The sequence below is a fragment of the Ammospiza caudacuta genome, chromosome 16 (genome assembly GCF_027887145.1).
Source record: "Ammospiza caudacuta isolate bAmmCau1 chromosome 16, bAmmCau1.pri, whole genome shotgun sequence".
NCBI lineage: Eukaryota > Metazoa > Chordata > Aves > Passeriformes > Passerellidae > Ammospiza > Ammospiza caudacuta.
In genome coordinates this window covers 14,271,850-14,294,750 of record NC_080608.1, presented here as the reverse complement: position 1 = coordinate 14,294,750, position 22,901 = coordinate 14,271,850, and the positions used below count along the sequence as shown (strand labels likewise).

General features: G+C 39.0%; 1 protein-coding gene across 1 annotated transcript in view; it reads left to right on the top strand.

The window, feature by feature from the left end:
* Positions 1-22,901, top strand: part of CLINT1 (clathrin interactor 1) — a 46,222-nt gene that overhangs the window by 5,630 nt on the left and 17,691 nt on the right. Inside the window, exons 2-5 of the mRNA XM_058815060.1 lie at positions 19,239-19,343; positions 20,012-20,108; positions 21,549-21,657; positions 22,517-22,681. Of these exons, the coding sequence (XP_058671043.1) occupies positions 19,239-19,343; positions 20,012-20,108; positions 21,549-21,657; positions 22,517-22,681 (476 nt within the window). The remainder of the gene's footprint in view (positions 1-19,238; positions 19,344-20,011; positions 20,109-21,548; positions 21,658-22,516; positions 22,682-22,901) is intronic.

Here is a 22,901-nt window from a genome sequence, read left to right as displayed (position 1 = left end):
TTGTAACCTAAAGCATGTAATGAGACCCTGCACTTCACTCCCACGTCACAGATGAGGGAAGCTGGTAAGATAATTCTGTCAAGTAAACCACTTCACATTGTGCTGGTAACAGTTAAAAATCTGCATTTGTTGACTTCCAGTCTCCTGTTGCTGTCTGCTGCCTCATGCTATGTCTGTAGGACGCTGATGTGATAAGTGCACCCCAGTCATTCACCCTACAATTACAGACCTTGCATTGACTTTGATTGCTCTCTGCCTTTGGAATGCTCATGTTTGGCCAAAAATAGGCAGGACCCCATGTACCCTTAGCTGGGGGTTTTCAGTCCTCCAGCCTAACTACTTTCTCTTTTTAATGTGCCTGTAATTGTTCTTATTTACAGGCGATTTTCTTGTGGTTCGTGCATTTGTCCACCCAGACTCCTGAGCTCTTTAATGAAATGCTGTTTGCTCATTCAGTAATAGCAGGTATTATTGTAAATGATCCATCATAAAATATATCCAGCAGAAGGGTAAATGACTGTCTAACATTTGTCCATTGCTCTCTGAATCTCTTGTAAACTCTTTTGCTTCAGTCCCAGGATCATTTAGTTTTCTCTATATTTAAGATTTATTTTGGTTTGCATAAGCAAGATCTTCAGGGCAGTGAACACTTCCTCAGTTTTATGTAAGGGACAGTTAGTTAACCCTCACTGCATGAGTTATTCTCCTATTGCTGCTGAAGAGGTGCCCTGCTGATAACTGCTTTAAGAACAGCATTTTGTATTACTATTACAAGGCAGATGATGATGATGATCTTCAGCCCTGGAAGTGTTTGTCCTCTGCCTGGTTACCAGAGAGCTGAGAGAGAGAAGAAAGTCTTGGCAATACAAAGGAGGGCTGGATTTGAGCATAGCATTTGGCTCTGCAGCCAGGCATGGCTGTGTCTGCCAAGTATTGTAACAGCAAGTTACCTCTGCAGGCCTTCCTCCTTCCCTTAAAAAACTTGCAGAAAGTTGCTGGTGTTAATAAGGAAGAAAAAGGGTTCTAGTCTTTGGGCCATGTAATTGAGTATGGGAGATAAGCATCTCTGAAAGTATTATGCTCTGTTATCTCACATACATAGGTACGGTGTTCTCTTGTTTGAATATTCAGCTGGTGAATATTCAGTAATCCATCAAACAGGCAAATATGACAAGCTGATGGATTTATTAAGAGTTGGCATAGGGTAGTTGTGGCCAAGCACAGAGTTTCATCAGCACACTCCAAGTGGTGCTTTTGTTAGTGCTCCTTCAAATGTGTTATTGCCATTTTACACCCTGTGGTAGCTGACAATAGTCTGTATTATGTTGTGTAAGGCTAGCTCAGGTGTTGGCTTAATGTATTTTCAAGGAGTCTGAGTGATGTATGTGTGACAACTTCTGCGTTCTTGAAATGTCTCTAAAGCAGAGTTTTGTGTGTCATTGCCAAGCAGGACTGGGCTCCTGCATGAAACTGGTCAAGGATAAGAGCCTTACCTGCATCACTGTGTGCAGCTGAGAGCAAAAGGATCAAGGTGCTTAACTCAGTTCTGTGCTAATTCTCTTGGTTGTGTTGCCAGTTAGTGTATTACAGAATATTAGCTGATTTGCATAATTATTTCATATACAAGGTATAATTACTTCCAAAGCATTGCATACACTACTGCTTTCTCTCCTCAGGCTTTGCTAGTTCAGTGTGCAACTATAAGTGTTGCAGTTGTCCTAAAATACAATCTTAAAATGCTGATCTGATTCTTTTATATTTGTCTCCATTCATTTCAAGTGTTAAACGAATTTCTGTATTTATATGAAAATGATGTTTATTTCTAAAAACAAAGATGAGCCATTGGAGAATGAGTGAAGCATTGCTTCACAGGATGAAGAACACAAAAATGTAATGATTGAGAGTTGTATGCTTCATTCTGAAACTTTTGGAATATCTTTCACTGATTATTCTGAAGTGTGAGTACAGCTTGTCCCAAGTCATAATGCAAGAATTCCAATTTGAGCTCATATCCAACATACAGAGTGTGACTGGCCTGCTGGCCTGTTGCTTCAAGTATGTTTCAAATACTTTGCTGGCATGTGCTTGATGAGGAACTTCAGCTTCCAAATTACCCCTGTGTGCTCTGAACTTAAACTGAGATGATATTTAGAGAAGAGGGGCAGGAAATTGAAACTCCTTGAGAAGAGCTGTTCCCTTTAATAGTTTTTTTTACTCATACAAAGCTGTACAATGACATAACATTTTAAAAGTTGGCTGTTTCACAGACTTTGTGTAAATGCTTACTTCAATTTTTTGTATTTATAAGGCAGAACTAATGAAGAGCAAGAGAATGAAAAGCAGAATTAGTAGCACGTGTACCAAGTGAATAGTCAGATTTGCAGTTGGTCTTTTTCCAGCTCCTTGTAGTGATCTGGTTCTTATTGACACAGGTCAAATATGGACCCAGTTAGACACAAGGATTGACAGCTGCTGTCGTGTTTTGGTTTGGAGCAGGAACTTTATTTACCTGTTCCATTTGGAATGAAGAGCTGTTACACAGCTAAACTTGAACGATGCTTGGTGGCCTCTTTAGAAAGAGCAGAACTCTCCAGAGCAAAATGGTCCTCCTGTTCTGCAAAACAAGATCTGATTCTAGCTGGGATGTACTTTTTTTTTTTTTTAAGATATGCTAAGGTAAGTTCATGTGAAATTGGTACAAGTTGGTACCTTGCTTCTTTCCAGAAGCTGTATAAAAGTACTCTTATGCTCTGAGTACTCTTGAGTATTATTTCAGTACCAGTTAGAAAGAGTATTCATTACTTATTCTTGCATTGTGTGCTGTGTAATGGTGTTTGGGTTCCTGTGTGAGGAATTGGAAAGAGGAACAGACCCAACTGGAAGCTCTTTCTCTCCCAAAAGGATTTTTTAGATTATCTGTGTTTGAGTTAGAGTAGTTCCCTAAACTTATTTGCCATGCAATTGTGTTGCATATTTGAGAAAGCAGTGTTGAGATGGGAAAGGAGATGAGAGGGACCCTTAAAGTTCTTGTGTAAGTGGAGGACATTGGACACAAGGTTAAATCTCCCCTTGCAGTTGCCCTGAAATCTCAAACAAAGTCAGCACTTTCACCAATAAGAAAACATAACCCAAGCCATGAAATCAGAGTTTGTAGTTTCACACTCAGTGTAAGTGTAGGCTGATGGTGAAGGAGGTTTCACAGCCTCCTGTCTGCCACAGCCTGCACACTTCTCTCCCTTTGCTGGCACTTGCAGACTTTCTGCTTGATGAGAGAATCTCTGACTAACCAGTTGTTTTTGCCAATTTAATTCTCCGCTGGATTGGTTCCCTGGTATAGTTAACTCCATCGTCACACAAATATTTGTCCTGGCATAAAGGAGGGAATGGTGCTTGGGCAAGAATAAGTGGCTGGGGGCAAAGTACAAGTTGAGAGCAATACACCCTTAGCTTGTGATTTCACAAGCAGGTTGAAGAGCTCTAAGATTATTTTTCTACTAATACAGAACTAACTCATTTTTATACCTGGCCATTCCCTGTCTTTGCCTTCCTTGTGCTGCTGGTGTGTGGTTCAGTATTTGCTTGTGCTCTCTTGCTGATAAGAGCTAGAAGAGCCCCCATAATGGTTTTAGGGTTCCTAACTGATTTGGCCACATGTTCTGCAAACATCTGCTCATGGCACCACAAATGCTTGTGGTGATGGGGAAAGGACAGGAAGGTCAACTGTGGGAGCCTTTTTTCATGATCAGACATTTTTGTTGTTTAAAACTTTACCCTTAGTGGTTTGTTAGCTGCAAGTTTAAATTTATTTACGGTTGTTCTCCTGTCATATATCACAACTTGAAGGCCCCAAGCCAACCTTTCTATTTGTATCACTGTTTCATGGGGAGGGTTAGCACCAATATTCTGGTTGGAAGTTCACAAACTTCTGAGAAAGGATGTAAACTGAAATACAGTTTAGTGACTTGTGTGGGGCTACTTTGAATCATTCAGGCTCAAATTGATCTCAGGATCCAACAGATCTTCATATGAGAAGCTTTCAATTCAGTTTCTGCAGGTTATTGCAATAGAAAGACTGGTGTTATATATTTGGGTTATATCAGAGTGGAGAAGTGGGTATTCTGTGTAGACTGTTACTTTAAATAGATTAAATCTTTCTAGAGGTGTTTGGTTTGCCACTAAGAATGAAACTACCATGACACCAATGTTATCAGGGTCTGTTTATGAGTTATAAGGAAACCACCTCAAAGTTGTTGAACTTTTTCCTCCCCTCATCCAAAGGGTGTGTCCTATCCTGATCAGTTCAATATTTACTGCATGCTTAATAGATATTAACTGGTTCATTTGGGATACAATTAGAAATATTAGTGTATATTCAACTTATTTAATGAGACTGCCTGCACTTTTTTTTAATCTGTTGTAATATGATGAGATCTATTGGGAGTTAGGGAGGGGTTTTTTTTTCTCTACTCCATTCTGAGTCAGAACAACAAATATGTTTCTTGGTGGTTACTCTCCCCATCCTGTCAAGCTGTTTAGAGTCATCCTGATGTAGGTTGCAGACTGTGCTCAGTGTTTCCTCTCAAGACATTACTTTATACTTAATAAACAGATACCTCCCTGTGTGATTTTTGGAGGTGTGTGCTTTGTTTTGCATTCTCCAAGACTACTCAGTTGAAAGGTTCTCTAAGATCATTTGGGATGTGAAGAGAAGAAGGCTTTTGATAACCTTAAATAGTTTTATTGGAGTTGCAGTAGGTGAATGCATCTTCTGAAAAATAAATTAGTCTTGGTAACTTACATCTACTAATAGAGCTGATATCTTAAAAATTGCTGTCACTTTTAATTATTCCTTGTTTTGACAATTACTGAATTATTTAAACTGTGTCTCTATATGATCATGGGAAGTGTGTGGGGGAAACTCTCTGTTCAGAGGTATTTATTGCCTATATGAGTTAACTTCTATCACAATGTTCTAGCTCTCCTTGCTACCGAACAGTTGATTGCATTTCTTGAGACAGCTTGAAAACGTAGTGCTAATAGACTCCTAATTGGCAAGTGCAGTCTCAGCCTTCAGCCTGCCAGAGTTGTTTTTTTGTTAATTACACAGTAACTGTAACTCTTGTAGCTGCCGACATTAGCTCAGAAAATCAAGTGATCTTACCACTAGTGGGTAAATAAATAAATAATGGCCCATGTTGAGCCATTGTGAAATTTGTTTGTTGCAAATACACGGTGTCATTTGAAATTACCATCTCTGTGTGGTCAGGAACCAGAAACTGGGTCTCTGAGGCAAATGGAGCAGCTCCTGTTACCTTTTTAGGACATGAGTTACTTGATCTGCTGGAGGAACCAGTTTAACAAAGGGATACCTATGAAAGGAGAGGAAACATCATTATCCTCCACAAATAAACATGGCTTGGAAATGTGAAAGTTAATTTGTCTGTAATTGACCAGATTCATTTCACAAAAGACTTGCTCTCAGTCAAAGTGCTGAACTTGTGGGGTTTTGTTTGCCAAGCTTTTTAGTTAATGTGGGATACCAACCTAAAAATTTTAATGAAATAACATTAAAATGACATTGCTATTGCAATACTTGTTCTGAATGCTGTGTTCTTACTGCTCGTGCCCATTTTTAGATACTCAGCTCTGAATAGCTCTGGAAGGACGCTGCCATTAACTATTAACCAAAATTTCTTTGTTCAGGTGCTTAATACAGCAACAGGACTGCAAGGTTGTAACCTACCTTCGTGGAAAATAAAATTACTAAAGACAATTGGTATTGAGCAAGTTTAGTCTATTTAGGATTATGGTGATTACTTTTTATTCTTGGATAAACTTGTAGCAGAGAAGAAATGTAGTAATTCAGGTTTATTAACAAATGAAGAATCTGAAGTAGGAAAGTATTTGGGGCTTTTTGTTTGGTTGGTTTTTTTTAAAACTTTATTTTGGCTCTACCTGTAAAATCTTGGATGCTCCCAGCTTATTCTGCAGAATTATCACTGCATACTTGCCTTTAGTCTTTCCTTAATATAATGGACATCTTTTGAAATTGTCAGATTATAATACTGAGAAGGTTTCCCCTTGCACAGCCTTGCTTATGCTAAAGGTGTACAAAGTACCTGCTGTGAGACTGCAGTCTTAATTGCAATTTAATTATAAGATGTTGAATTTCTTGTTCTTTCTTGTTAGCAAGGTGGGATGCAGGGAAAGGTTTTGGTGTTTTGAGTAGCTTCCTTCTTGGGAAGAGGGAGGGGATAGTTTTGGAGACACTGAAACAGAAGTTTGAAGGACCTTGATTGTGTTCTCCTCTGTCTGTGTGCAGTGGAGTCAAGAAATAAGTTTCTGGCATCCAGATATATTCCATGTAACCTTGCATAAAGACAGCATCTTCCTTATGTTGTCTGACATGTAATGGTCTTCTGGCTTGGATGTCAGTATTGGATATGAAAGGAAATTCTGCAGGTGCATTTGAGCTATTGAGTGTAGCAGCTATTGTTGCTCTTCATGGAATAATGGGAAAATTCTTGTTTTCAACTTCAAATAGCAAACAAGCAGACTGAAAGGAACCAATTTTGAGAAGAGAAGCTGATCACCTTCTCTGTAGTGACATCAGTATTCATTTTCTGGTTTTATTTTGATTATTTTCCAGAAATAAAAGGTCTGGAATCTGATGTTGAGGCATCTTTTGGGTCTTTTTGCAAACAATAGCAACTGTAGAATTAATTCCAGTAAGCTTAGAAGTAAGCTTAGTAAATGAAAATGCACTTCACTTTATAATAGCCAGGATAAAGGTAGTGATCTCACTCCTCCTGAATACCTCCTGCTTAGCAATTCCACTGCAGGACATTTGCATAAATGAAGGAAACAACTGCTTATGAACCTGCAATTTGATTATTTGGTATGAACTGTTGTTTCCTCTTCCTTTCTCCTGCTCAGAAGTGCAGTTCAGCTTCTGCCTCAGCCTTAGGACATTTTCCAGGGCACAAGGCCATATTGAAAGTGCAGTTGAAGGTTTTCTGGTTTAGTTGCTTCACTTGCTACTTGGACCATGCTTGTGTTGATGAGACACGTGTCCCAGGCTTTCCTAGGAGCGTGTTGCAGTACTTTGCTACCACACAGGTGCAATGGGGAGCTGTACAGAGTCATGGCTGTCTAGTTAAAGGCAGGAGGAAGCTGCAGGCCCTTCACAGCAGTCTGGGTACTGGGGATAGAGAGCAGCTTGTGTTGTAGAAGGTTTGGTGTGTTCAGTGAGTGTGATTTATGTGCAGTTGGGTTGATGTTGTCTGACCCTGGCTGCCTGCAGCCTGAAGGGCCAGGGAGAGGAGCTGCTAGGAGTTGGAGCTCTGGGGGTAACAAGGGCAGCACTTCTAGAGTGGGACTCCAGACTGACCTGTTCATGTTCTGTACTTTGCCCCTGAATCTGATCAAAGAGCTTGTAACAGGTGCTTGCTGTTGGCTTAGAGGAGTTACCTGTACTCAGGTTTATGTCTCAGAAATGATCACAGAAAGAAATAGATACTGCAAAGTGCAGGGGTGCCTGGGATGTCACAGTGCCAAAGTGGTGATACGGCAGCAGAGAATGATCAGTTTGTGTGTTGAAAGCTGCAGTGCCTGCATTGTTTAAACTTTTTTCAGTCCTCCCTGGTGGAACAGCAAGCATGTGTTTAGAGCAATGCTTAATTTGTAATAAATCTAGAATTAGGGCAATGTTTTAATGGTACTCAGCTTGCAATGAATGGATAGCTGAAACTACAAGGATCATTAAGCATGGCCCATTAATGTTGGGTGTTGGTTTTTGGCAATATTAAACTCCATATAACTGCCTCTTCATTCTTCTGTCCTCACCAAAGACTCTGTCAACTGACAAATAATTAAAGCTGTTCTTTGAGTAGGGAAAATCTGGATTATTTAGAGTTCATTGTGATTAATGTCACTGAATAGATCTGTGCTGTTCACAGGTGCACTGACTCCCATGCAATGTTCCTTCTTTTCCAAGTGAAATCTCTTACCTGTAACTGTTCAGCTAATACACTTTAAGCATGTATGGCATCAGGAGGTTTCCTTGGCCACTTGGTGCATTTCTGTGGGCTTAGAACGTGTACAAGTGGTGTCAGAAAACTGGTATGAAGTTGTTGGTGAGCACATTTTAAATAATGTAGTGAGTGAATGGTTACAAAGAGCACAGAGCTGCAGGAGGTGTAAAGGGAAAGTGCTGCTTATCAAAGCACTGATGTCTTTTGGGGATCATCTTAAATCATTAATGCCACATCTTCTGAAATTCTGAAAATTTGAGGTACTTCCTTAAGAAGTCACTACATTTGGGAGGAACATTTGGGAGGGTGTGGAGTGTCATGCCTACATAATACTGTGTATTATTTTTACTGTGAAGTTGGTGGTTTGGTTTCTTTCTTTCTCCTCCCTAGCTTTTGCCTCCATTCAAGGTCACTCTCAAAATTTTTTGTGGTCAGAAATAGGAAGTCTGAGGTACACAAGTGAGTTGGAGTTGTACAGCTTCAAAGCTCACTGGTGCCTCATGCTGAGCATAGCTACAACTTCCTTGTCTTCTGAAAACTTCTGTCCCTTTTGTTTGTTGTTTTGAAAGAAGGAGAGGACCTTATTCTTCTTGTAAATATTTTTCTCCCAGCATCAAAATATTGTGCCCTAACCCTGAAAACTCAGTGACTGGGAGTACTTGTGAGTCTCTTTATGTGCTGAAGGTTTCATAAAATACTTGAGCTGTGGTCTTGAATGTGGTCTCTCAATTCTGTGTGCCTACAAGGAAGGAAGTAGCACTTGATACTAATTTTGGGGAGGAGTTAGGCCACGCCTTATGAACCAGCTTTATATCTGAAACCAGCTTTTTATCTTCAGGGAAAGTTACACTCAATGTTACATGAATGCTACAAAACCCTAAGAAACACAGTTGGTTGGAGAATGTAAACTATGTGTAGAAGTTCCTCAGTCTCTCTTCCCCCAAATAATGTATTTAAATTCTAGTTTTATGTTGTAATGGTCTACCAGGGTTTATTGGGATTGACATTTTTGTGCTGGTATTTTAGTCATACAAAAAGCCTTCTACAGAAGTGGTTTTTCTGTTAGATTTCACTTACACTCTGTCCTATTTGATTAAACCTTTGTTTCCAGTAGGAGTCATCTTACCTGACTGGATCACAAATAGGGAAAAATTAAAGGTAAATCACATGGTGGAAAATTTATGATGGCATTTCCTGACTCTTGAAGTGCAGTCTGAATTCTATAACGAGAGGTACTTAAGTCTTAAAAAAAAAAAGTTTAAATTGTTGCAGCTTGTTTGTTACAGAAGAAAAAAGCTGAAGTGTAAGGAGCAGAGTGGCAAAATAAGTGTGAGGATTGAGCAATAGCAAATTGAGTCACAGCGTGCATCTGGAAGTCTGTTTAGTTCTGCAGTTACAAAAGGTTACACAAATTTCATGTGCCCACTTCTTTTTGGACTATGCAGCTGCTCTTGTGTGACCATAGCTTGTTGAACTTTGGAAGAGATTAAATCCACGGGAATAGGAGCTGCAAAGCAGTGACTGTAATCTGCTATGCCAGATGGAAGCTCACAAGAGGCAAGGAGACTGAAAACCTGCACAGGGCAGTAGCAGCATCGTTTTTGTGTCTGGATCAAAACCAGAGTTACTGTTCAGTGTGTCACTGTCCCACCAAAGTGTCAAGTGTGGCCTCAGTGGCAGCTTTTTTCCCACTTGTTTGTGAAATTGGTTTTCATGCTTAAATTTAATCAGATTTGTCACAAGAATGCTTTGTGTGTAATTGTCCTCCAATTTCAACTAAAAATGTGACCTAAAAACTAATACTGAAAACAAGTAGAAATACTATTATGGTGGTCTTACTATGTAAATGAAAAGGAAATATTTTGATTCATTCTACTTGTTGGACTGTAGCATTTATTTTTGTAAGTTACCTTTTAAAGAATGCTTTTGAATTAAGTATAATAAAATGACAACACTATTAAGCCTTCAAAAATGGAGCTGCAGAAATATGCATTTGAAGGGAAGATAGTCTATAATGGGTGAAGTTTAGGGCATGGTAACTGAAGAATGTGAGGGTGGACGTTTGGAATGAAAATTTCCCATTAAAAATGGGGAAATAAAGAAATGGGTCTGAACTTTAAATGAAAAGTACACTTTGTATAGTGATTCAAACCCACAATTAGTATTATCAACATGGCAAAGTTCTTGATGAGTTTGAGAAGTTATTTACTACCACATAATAAGATACATAAAGCAGCCATGTATCTGTTGGTGAACCACAAGGGATTGTTTTATGTAAGAGTATGAAAGTATTAACACTGACATACTGCAGGGAATCTGCAGTAGGAGAGGTGAAATCAGTCTTAAATCAAGTGGGGGAGGAAGTGTTTGTTCCTTGCACAAATACACTTTAAAACTGCCATGTTCCCATGCTTCATGTTCCCAACATCTGCAAAAAATAATTCAGCTGTAGCAAGAGATTACAAAACCTTTTAGGGTATAGCATTCTGCAGTTGGGAACTTCTGAGAGGGGGAAACTTTGAAAGGGAAGATTTTTAGTAAGGTGCAGTGTTGGTTTCTGTGAGTGAGAGGTCTGAGTTCTCTAACAGGCTGCAATTTAATTTTTAAAGTCACTGTTCTTTTTGACAGTGTGTGTGGTGGATTTGGGGCTATTTTGTTTACTTGGTAGTCTTTTGTGATCAGAAGTTGTAAGGCACAGGAAATAGCTTTATAGTTCCTTCCTCCCACAAGTTGTAATTCATTCATGGCCATCAGGATGTTTTTCTTGGCTTATCTCTTTCTGTGCAGTTTGCCTTGCACATCTGCCACATAAATTATGAAACTGAACTTGAAAAGCTGAAAATGTATTTCATATCCTACGGTATATAATGGAGATTGTATCATTGGCCAGGAGGAGTGTGACTGCTCCTTGCATACAAGGTCTGCAATAGTACCTGGCATTCATGGACTGAACTGGCTGGAGTCATATTTGTAATGGTTCTGAGGAATGGCTGAAAAATGAAAACTTCAAACGGTCAGCAGCACTAATGCTGTGCTGTTACCTCTCTGTAACCTGAGCTATTTCTCCAGACATTTTAGCAGATGGGTCCCCATCTGTTTCTTTGTTGAATGTGGACTGCTGGCTTCCTATTTGGTATCCATATGTTTTATCTGTAAGGCTCTAAATCTAAGCTGCATGTTTTATAACAAAAGTGACATTACTGACAGGAGCAAAATGAATATGCATTAAGTTTGTTACATGTTTTTTAGTTAGTTTGTCTTCACCCTGCAAGGGGAGAGAGGCTGGCTGAGATGGAATACATGAGTTCACTGAAGGGAAGAGCAGCCCCATCTTTATTTGGAATGGCTTCTCTGAATAATTAATAGCATTAGGTGCATAGATTCCTGAACATCATTGTATTGTTTGGGATAACAGGTGGATAAATGATGTCCTCTGTCTGTGAGCCAGTCTGCACAGTGAGCTCTATAAGATAACAAGTGACAGTGTCATAGGGTAGTGAAATCTTATCCCAAAATGCATTTTTAAATCTGATCCTGAAATGCATTTTTGTCTTTGCCTTTGTATTAAATCCTTTCAGTTTGTGGATCACAGGTTTGGACCAGTGATCATCTGGAATCCCTCAGAGCCTGAAGGAAGGGATGCTCACAGAAACAAGTGGAGTTGATGGGTGCTGCCCCTGCTTGTGGGGTGCTGCTTGCTCCATGTCCTTGCCTCTGGTGGTTTGGGAGGCAGTGCTGTGTAGGTCAGGATCAGTTCTTTTTTAGCTCACCAATTCTAATGCTCTCTTGAAAGTATTTCATGCCCAGATGGATAAGTATTAAATGATTTTTTTAATTGGCAAAAGTGTTTCTGGTAACTAATTAACAGTTTAATAGATGCCAAGATTCCTACACCTGGGAGTGGGGGAGGTGTATCCTGTACTCAGGCAAGTTGTGTAGCTTTTTTATTTACTGTGTGTTCTCAGTAGTAGTTGAAACTAACTTGTGCACACAATTTTAAAAAAGATCATTTAACATTAAAACAGCTGCTTTGCGTTCTCAGAAAGCTTTCCCTCTATTTCTACCCCTCCTTTACAGAAACCTTTTAATCTAGGTACTAAAAATAGTTGAGATGCATGACTCACAGGAGTTAAATGGTGAGATGAGGTTGTGTTCACTCCTCTCTGAGGGCTTCATCTTAATTACGTGTGTGTCTGTGGGTGGGGGTCTTCTAGATAACTGTATTGTGAAAATATTGCCAGGGCCTGCCTTGTCTCTTCTCCAGATGGTGAATGTTCACTTGGCTCGTTATATAGTGCATTCAATCACTTCATATTTTTAAAAAACAAATACAGCTATAATCTCAAATGTCTAGAAGCAGCTCTATATTATGTTAGTGTCATTTTGCCTTAAGCTGTCAGCCCCTCTAATGGTTTTTGGGAAATCTGAGCACAAATTGCTGCTGTTGCATTTGGATAATACTCCTAAAACATGTGCCATGGCTCATGTGAGCAGTCACTCGTGGTCCCTTTCTTGTCTGAGTGGGTGACTGTGGTTTCTCAGTGCGAGGGAGCTGTTGGGAAAAGCAGCTGCTGGGAGACAAAGGTTGTTCCCAAACTGCAGGGGCAGGGAGCTGGCCCAGCCTCCAGGTGTGAGTTACTGCTGCCTTTGTTCAGAGCTTCACCTGCACTTGTCACCTGAGTGCCTTTCCATAGAACTGGTGGGATGTTTAGGTGGAGATAGGAAACGTAAATAATGAACCATGTGCGTGTGTTCTTCTCTATTCAGTTCAAGCAAACTTCCTTGTGCTGTAACTTAATGTTTTCTTAACTATTTTATGCCTTTTATGAACCTTTCTGGTTGAATAATGCAGTCCCCACTCAGTTTTAGACCCAGAGCTGTGGAATAGTTTCCTTACTGGGGTTTGTCTATGTGGAATGTTACTGTGATGGTCTCCTTTGCAATGTCACCAACTGAGGTGATGAGATTTGGTTCAGAGTCAGTAACATCTGCTCTGTCAGGACCAAATTTAAAGTGTGCTTTGCCTTTATTCACTGTGAAAGTCACAGGAAACACAGGGAAGACTTTCTAAAATTAAGGAAGCTGCTAACAAAATTACTAAAAGAATGAGATTAAATTATTAGTATGTGAGACTCACTATTGAAGGGATAATGTTAAACATGTTATTCAGAAGATAAAATCATGTTGTGTCTGTTTTGGCACGTTAAATAACAAAAGGTTAAAATAGTTGCTTCTTGTAAGACTTTGGCACCACACTTCATAGTGCTGTACACTAACAGAGCTTCTCTTGTCCTCTGTTTATCCAAACCCTGCCTGCTCTAATAGACTAAATTCTTTAAAAAAAATTCTTTAGTATTGCTGTTTGTTTGAATAGCATTAATGTTCATACTGGATGTATGGTACATACACATGAGTAAAGCTTGAATTTTTATTCTTCTGTGCTTAGTCCTTAAGCAGATATTTGCAGAATGGTGTCTCATTGGAAACTGTTAATGGTGGTAAGATGTACAAAGTTTCTCATGTCAGCTTTTAGTATTTTAGTGTTCCCAGTTGTAAAATTAAAAAAGAGGAAAACAGAAGTTGCATAATCCAGGTGTCCTTGGTGTAATAGTTAAAGGCAGAATATTATGCACATAGGAGTCCCACGTATACATGATATTGTAATTGGTTTGAAATATACACTGAAAAAATGTAAGTGCATAGCCAGGTTTCTTGTTCCTGCAGCCGAGTCCCTCAGCACAGTGGGCAGCTTCCCAGAGGCTTGAGAAGTGTTTCTAATTAGGCTCGCCCTGTCCAATCCAATACCTTTATCATCACTATAAAGGAACTGTTGTAATGTCCCCTCTCTGTGGCTTCTGGTTATTTTAGTTGTCATAAGATTAGACCTGGCATTTCACAAATCTTCAGTGGATGTGATGCCCAGAGTCGTGCCTGTGCCCTGGGTGACGCCACCCACATCAATGGCAGCTCTAATCCTGCCCATGCCCCTATGGAGGCTCTGACTCTCACCCCAGGGCACATTCAAGGCTTTTCTTGCATTTGTGCAGGAACATTGGCAAAGATCTGTTAGGCTTTCTGATTCCTGAATATGTTTTCAAGTAAGTTCCATTCTGAATGGATGGATAGATATTTATTATTCTTTCATTACCTTTAGTCTATAAATACCTCCTTTTCTCATGGTGCCTATTTTCTTGAGTGTAGGTTAGCTGTGCACATGCTGTTCAAAGGTTTCTGCATGTTTAAGAAACTACTGGTATTTGAGCATTCATACAAAATGCTGAGTGTTTTTGATATTTGAAGATCTGAAAATTTGATGTACAACACTTTCTTTCCTAATGAATTAATTTCTTAGGAATAGTTATCCAAAGAACATTGCTCCCAAAATCTGCCTATAACCTGTGAGCTTCCTTTATGAGTTGTGATTTCATGCACTTGAATGTATTGTCAGTGTGGTGAGGGAACAGAACACCACTGACCATGGAAAAATGTGGAAGATAAAAGAGATGCTGGGAAGGGAGCATGAAGTGGAAATCTCTGTGTGATGTTCTTTAAGGAAGGCCATGGGCAGTGGAGTATTTACTCCTTCTAGTGCTTTATGCTGCATCCTGAGTTCTCATCAAAATGTTCAATCTCATAAACAAAAATTGTTGCATCTTGTCCTTTAGCAGGTTTGCTGGCAGTGTATTTAAATCATTGCTATGAAATGTTGTTTGAGGGTTAATCTTAGAGTAGAGCAATTAGCTGAGGAAATACTCTTCCATTTATGTTGCTGACTATATGCAGAGCCTTGTGTCCCCACATCCATGTTTCCAGAGTTTCTGATTCAAGGTGTATGGTGTAGAGAGAATTAGGGTGGAATTCTTTTTTAGTTTGGAAGCAGCAATGATTGATGTGGATAATTAGTTCAGGCACAACAAAACTAATTGTAATGTTACCAATTGGAAGCTATTACTGGAAGCAGTACAGTTGTGTATAAGTGATTGTAATCTCCTAACAGATAATTGACTTCAGTTAGAGCATATGAATCTGTAGAGAATCTTGTAGTCCTGAGCAATGAAAAATCTTCACTCTGAAACAAACATTTCTATTCAGGATATAGTGTTTATTTAATTTTTTACTAGCATCTTGGGTGGAAGTACAATGATTTTACTTTTCCAGCACAAAAGTAATTTTAAAAATAATTTCTTAGTCTGGAATAGAAAAAAAACCCTCTTTTTCAGTAATTATTTTGTGGCTATTTTATAGGGGGAAAAAGAAAAACTAATGGTGATGAAGCACTAATATGTTACTGAGCGCAGAATATACCTCATGCCCATCAATATGGGCATGAGCAATACAGCTTGATTCATGTGTAAAATCAGAAGCCTGAGCAGAGTAGGCAGATATATCTGTTGGAGTCAGTTGAAATGAAACACAAATAGAAGTTTTCTGCAGATACATTTATCACATACTAGTGGTCATGTGCATTTCTGTCCTCGTTGTGGGTTACATTCAGTATCTGCTGACAAGGAGGAGGAAGACCGGGCTGCTCTTAGTCTGCCTGGTTTGTGTGTCAGCTGTGCAGGGTTCCTGCAGTCTGTAAGGTTTTGTTTTCATGCAGGCCATCCACAAGCTGCCTTTCATTTCCCTGTTTCAGTGAAAAGTGCTGAGGAAAATCTCAGACCCGTGGGATTTTTATGCTCTTCATGCCTGAAAGTTCAGATGCTCTCAGACTATTGCAACTGTAAATGTTGAAGTGGCAGATACTGCAGGACCTTTTGTACCTTCACAGATCCTCTGATCTGAGTTTTATATCAGGAGGTACAGAACTTCCTGTCCCCTCTTGCTGCCTATTCTCCCTAATACCAGCTAAACATCATTCTTACCTCAGATTATACACTTGATGTGTTCAGTACTGCTCTTCCCTTTCACATCCCTCTCCTCTCCCCCTCTTGCTTATTTTTTGGGTTTTTTAGCACACTGTAGGGTAATCCACTGGGATCCAGTTGGAAATAGTCAGGTATTTACAGCTATTACCCACTGACTTTATTAGCAATGTCCATTTATTCACTTAAGAGGAATTTAGTCTCAGACTTGAGCTACCTGCTCAGTGTTGCTGTAAACTGAAGATGCAAACATTTAAAGTTGCAAGAAAATTAAAAGCATTTTGCTCACTGCTTGTTCCATAGAGATGTGACAGTGCCCTCTCTTGGCTTTTGGAAACAATTTTATTTCTTAAAAAAGAAAATTATACTGAAATCACTTGGGAAGGGTACAATAAAGAGTAAAAAGAATCTGTTGTCATTAATCTGTTTTAATAGACTTAAATATAAGACACAGAAGAATGTAACAGTTTGTGATGTCCATGTCAACCCCTTTATTGCTGTACCCTTATTTTGAATGCAACTTTCAAAATACACTTTGCTGTTTAGTATCTTTGTCCATGTCAGAAGTTTCTGTAAATGTTCTTGTCACGAGATTGCAGTGGGGCAGGGTCTCAGTGGAGGATTTGGGGTGGATGAGATGCAGAATGGCAGATAAGGGGTTGTCAGCCCTGCCTGAGAAGTTCCTTTCTGTCAGCCCCGGGCGTTCAGGGCCGTTTGTTTGCAGAGCAGCCTCTCCATGCGATCCAGCACGATTCCCTGGAAGCTGCCCAGGATAAACTAATCAGAGAGCCCCCCCTGGTGTCAGAAAGTGTCCTCGGATATTAAATTTATATCAATCACAGGAAGTCTTGGCAATCAAGCTAGTCACTTTTTCCCTTCACATCTGGACATAAATTATTTTTTTGCTGCAAAGGTCACAGGAATCATGGGTAGGGCAGGGAATGAGGGCCATAGAAAACATGGGAAAGGAAGAATAAAACTGTATTTCCACCTTTTTAGAAATGGTTATTTTTAAGTGATCTGGAATGATGCCAAACTATACAACAGTGAGGGGGGTTTTTTTCTCCTTGAAGTTTACATTTGTTCCTGAATTAAATGTGGCTCTAAGATGCTTTGGTTTGGAATGGTTCATTCCATTAGATCTCAGCTTGGCATTTATAAAAGAGCTTTCTCCTAGTTGCTGAGAACAATAACTTTTCTGCAGAGAGGTTTAGAAGTCGAGTATGTTTCTGTACTTAGAGAGGCTTAACTGCATCTTTTTTCTCTTGGCATTACTTAATTTCCCTTGTTTTCCTTCCGTTTCCCCCTTCCAGCCCTGCTGCTGCTTTAGCCACGTGCCCTGAGCTCTTGCATAGCCAATGCTGCCATTTGTTTTTTGTACACTAAGTTTGCATCTCTTCAAGCATTTTCTATTCTTTAATTTTTTGCTCTAAGAAATTAAGGAAATACTTCATTTTATGCTTCCCCCTCCCAAGTCTCCATCAAGTCTCTCAACAAATGCTGAAGGAGGGGTTATAAAAACAAGCAAGACCTTTCCATTCATTTCCCTGCCTTTCCTTGCTTTGGACAAGGGACCCAGTGTGCTGGAAGCTGCAAATCCTGGAGCTTTGGGGTTGTGTTTTTTCCATACATGTGGGAAATAAAGATGGGCTTGGTTTACTTTTGTATGTACAAAAAATAAAATATCAGAAACAGAAGTTTGAGGTGTATTCAGCATAAATGAATTTGTAGAACCTTAATTGCTGTTGTTCCAAACTGCTGCTGTGTTCTTACATGCTTGTTGTAATATAGATAGGTTCTGGGAGCTTGCTGATTATTTATTCAGTCATGTAGCTTATGCTCTCTTTAGACACAAAGTTGAATAAAATCATACATCAGGATCTGACAGCAGGAATTCTCATGCTGAGAATCCAAGATTAGGTCCAGAAATTTTATTCTGTTTTAACAATTACCTTCTGTGTCCCCTTTCAGACATGAGGGGATTTCATTCTTGTTTCTGCGGTTTATATCTCCCAGTTCCAAGATCTTTGCTGTCCTTATGCCAAATAAAATTGAGCAGGATTTGCTTTAATGCTGCATTGTGCAAACTCCTACATGGACAGGGGGATAACTGTTGGGATGACTATTGAGCATCTTGATTTTTTTTTTTTCTCCTTTTAGGTCATTGAGGTTGAGAAGGGGTTCTTAAGCAACAAATGCTTTCTCCACATTGCATTATAAATCATTAGATGTTTCCTATAGTTTACTTAATTTGTCACTGTGGATTGGTTTGTGTTGAAACTCACAGGGGTTTTTCTTAGCTTCTGAATCAGTTATGATGTACTTTTAAGTAAACTTTCAAACTTGTGACATGCTAGGTGTAAATGTGTTGTTTGAGTACAGTCCAGGTATGAAGGGAGAGCAGAGACCAGCAGCTCTCCTGTCACTGCTGATCTCATTGCTGGGGTGACTCCTGGTGCTCCAGAAGCAGAGAGGTTTCCAAATGTTCTCACTATGGGTGAGATTATTGGGCTGCTCACTCACCTTAGAAGATGAGGGAAATTATTGTTATCAAACACATCTGGATGCTTTTAGGGACACAAAGGAGGTTGCTGGGCTCAGATGTTACCTGTTTTAAGGATTAATTAAGAGGAAATCACATATTTACTATTTTAATATTAACATCACAGTAAGGTTTTTCTGTGACCTCTCGAACAGACAGCCCGAGCTCCTTGCAGTATTTGCATTGCTGTAATTGTAACTGAGTGCTCTGCAGCTTCTTTGGCTGTTTTCCCTCAATTAATTAAATTCAAGCTAGGAAGCAGACTTTCTAGTGAATCTCATCTCCCTTACTTTAGTCTTCCATGTGATTTTTTTATTTGTTACTTTTTGACTAACACCTGTTTGGTACTGATGTTCTTGATTTTTCTCTTGTAACATCATTCCAAAAAAAGTGCCTCTGATTGAGTTATAAATCCTCTTGCAAATAACTCTGTGCCATTACAAACCTGTAAGCAAACCATACCTAACTGCAGAAGCCATCAGCTTTGACTCTGGTGGTTTGGTTTGCATTTTAATTTGACCCAAAGCCATTTTTACTGGACTGAATCCAGCTGCAATGTAATCCCCAGTTTCTCATCTGTATTCTTGAAGACTAATAGAATAGTAAAACCTTCTTAAAGATAACTTAAATGTGGTGTATAGTGTCCTCAGGGTAACTTGTGCACTAAAGCTGTTTTCTTTCCCACTCTGTAGAGGTATCTCATTAAGTGAGATCTGCACTAGTGTCATTATTAAGTTTTCATGTGTTTCTCAGTTTTGATGCTAATCTTCATGTGTGTGAATTTTTTTTCCTTTGCAGCACCAATGTGGTTATGAATTATTCAGAAATAGAGTCTAAGGTTCGAGAAGCAACCAATGATGATCCGTGGGGACCTTCAGGGCAACTCATGGGAGAGATTGCCAAGTAAGTGATAATTTGACTCAGTGATGAAGAAAAGAAAGGTACATTTTATATAAGAATGTGAAATTTGATGCTAAATCAACTCTGTGGTATTCAGACTGATAATGCCCAAAAGTTGCTGTAAATAAAGTCTTAGGTTTTTTAATGCATAATCATAGAATGTAGTAAAAACTGTCAAACAAAAAATGAAGCCCCTGTATTTTTTAAATTCTTAATTTTTCATTTATGTATCTTCAGAATTCTTTCCATATAGCTGATTTTTTTGGAGTATTTATTTTCAAAGTACTTTCTTGTAGCTTCTACAAAAACAGCAAAACATGTTGAATTCTTTCTTGAGCATTTTCTTTCTGTTAAAATAAGTTTGGAAGTTCTGTGTTTGATCAGTTGCAGTGGTTATTAGGGTATTCATATTCAGCATTATTTTCATTACAAATTAGTGAAGGTTCTTTTACTACCACAGATATTTAGAATTACTCTTTTCTTTTGTAGTCCTGGGATATAAATGACTGATGTAGGAGTTAAAACAGGGACAGCTTTTTCCCTTTAATGTCACCCGATGTGGCTGGGCTTAGATCACTCCTGCCATCTACTGCCAGCCCCGAGTGTGAACAGGCTCTTGTGGCCAACCCAGGCAAACGACATTTCTGTGCTGCTTTTGTTCCCTTCCTTAGGGCTACGTTTATGTACGAGCAGTTTCCAGAGCTCATGAACATGCTGTGGACTCGGATGCTGAAAGACAACAAAAAGAACTGGAGGAGAGTTTATAAGGTGTGTAAGGATCAGGGCTTGGTGCTCATGCAGTGTCCTGGTGGAGTTCTTGTTCAGATAATCCTACAGCACTTTCTCCTCTAGCAACATAGAATTTCTTCCCTAAATGTTTTATAATTCTGTTGGTGAAGTCAAAGGTGTTTTTCAAATGCTGTGTATAAAAAACCCCACAGAATTTCTGGGTTTAGAAGCACATTAAGATGTTACTTAATGAACACAACAGAGCAATTCCATTTTGCTGCTATTCAGGTGTTAGACTAGTGCTCACAATTTCAATTTTCCCAAAGGACTTGCTATGAGCTCCATGAGAAGGAGATGTTAAGTTACTGTGCTATCAGGAAAACATTTTTTGACAGAATTCAAGAATACCTGAAATAAAATGCAAACTAATCTTAATTTTCTGTCGATTTGTAATGCTTTAAAAGTTGTAGTTTACCTTTGAGTGGGCCAAATTTTCTTGCAGATCTTACATGACAGTTTTTTTGTCCTAATTGTGTTTTGGAAAAGATCAGAGTCATTTGCATTTTTCTTGTCTTTCATGCAGAAACTTTTTGCTTGAGATTGTGTTGTGCTGCACTTAAAGTGGTGTTCAGTGTTCACTGAATTATGCAAATATAACCTCCTTTTTTAGAATTGATGTATTAGACTAGGTTATATTGTGTTTTTCTTGATGCCAGGATTTTAGCAAGACGCAATTAATTCTAAAACACGGTTTGTGTTTTTCACAGGTGCTTGATGTTTTGTAGTCATAGTAATTGTTTTCCCTGAAGTACAATAGAAATTAATATTTAATGCTATCACACATAACTACTTAATGTTATAAAGACTTCTTGAAATTGCTTATCAGGTTTAGATTGGGTGAAATAAAATTATAGTTTTAGCTGATAAGGGCACTACTTCAGAGAAAGAACCTTATTTCTTTCTAGATATAAATCCTCAACATAGAGAACTGAAATTAAATTATTATTTAAACTTCATTGGTTTTGTCACTTGTTTTAAGTCGTCCTGAAATGCAGTTTTGTATATCCATTGAATGCTGCAGAAGGCTTCTTAAATTCCTGTAGGAGTTACCTTTCAGTGAAAGCCATTGGAAAATTGTGAACAAAAGATGCAAAAGAAAATGCCTCATTTCTCAGGTTAACTTTTTCTTCTTAATTGCTACTGCTTTATCTTAAAACAAGCAGTGGCTGATAAAGGTAACTACCTGTGATTTAGTAGTAACAAGCTGAAGTTTTAAAAATACAATTTTGATCGTCTAAAGAGCAAAAGATTGATGTGAGGAAAAAAATGTTTCCATGGGACTCATATAATAAGCATGTATTTAAAAAGGGAAGGTTAGTATTTACTTATTTGGGGAGGGGGGTAGGTTTGGGGTTTTTGCAAAAAAAGAAAGGTAGAGTTTTTGTTCATGCAATCATAAGGTGCTTTGTATTTTTATAGTCTTTGCTGCTCCTAGCTTACCTCATAAGGAATGGATCAGAGCGTGTTGTTACAAGTGCCAGAGAACACATTTATGATTTGCGATCCCTGGAAAATTACCACTTTGTAGGTGAGCAATAGAAAAATCTTATAAGCAAATTAAAACAGTAGTTGGAGTTGTCAGTCACCTGAACCAGCTTAGAAGCTTCCCCAGTCTAATTAAAATGTGACTGTTGCCAGTTGTGTGAAGAGTGCAGAATCCAAGACGTGGGGCCCTAGAGTATTAATTAGTGAAGACAAGAACTTGCAGAAAAGACTGGCTAATAACAACAGAACCAACACAACATGAGTGTTGGGGTTTATATTAAAATATGCACTAGAGACTGGTCCCCTGTGGTGTCCGTAAAGGAATAGCTTTAATCATATGGGAAGAAAAGGTTAGAGCTCCAAAACACACACATCTGTTTGAAGCTGGGGTTTTTTCCTCCCACCAAATAATATTTACAGTGCAAAGGCAGCAAGGCCAGTGTGTGTTTTGAATGTGAAAAAGGCTGGAAAGGAGCACATTTAGCTTATAGTACTTCCCAACTGAAAGCAATTTTTCAAAAAATCAGTTCTGACATTAGACTGAGTTCTTGCAATGAAACTTGCAAAAACTGTGCTAAAAAGACTGAGGAAGAAGAGTGATGTTTTAAGGGGTTAAAATTGTTCAAGTGGAGAATACAAGTTCTGTCTCAGCCTTTGTTAATCTCTTCTATGTTTAAGTACACCATTCAGTGCAAACTCATTTATCTAAATTTTGTTAATTAGTCCCTTTTAAAGAGATGCAGTGGACCTCATGCAGTAGTCCCGAAATCTTTGAATCGTAAACCGTTGCGTTTACAATTCAAATTTTTTTATCAATTTGGTGTTCAGTATTGCTGCCTCTTACTATTTTCCTTTTCCCTCCCATCTTCCATCCATCATCTGTGTCCTGCATTACCTGACAGATGAGAATGGCAAGGACCAGGGGATAAACATCCGCCAGAAGGTGAAAGAAATGGTTGAGTTTGCTCAAGACGACGATCGGCTGCGGGAGGAGAGGAAGAAAGCAAAGAAGAACAAAGACAAATACATTGGGGTGTCCTCGGACAGTGTCGGAGGGTTCAGATACAGTGAGTACTGGGCTGCCTTGGCAAGGATTGCAATCCACTTTTGCTTTCCCAAAAGCACGTTTGGAGGCTTGAAATGCATCTGTGCATTTTGTGTGAGTTTCCTGGGGTCTGTCAGAGCTGACTTTACAGGCACCAAGTACTCCTTGCTCCCAGTTCCTCTCATAGTGTGTACCAGGGGTCTGAGCTTTTGTTGGGGCTTCCATCTGATGTATCCCAGCAT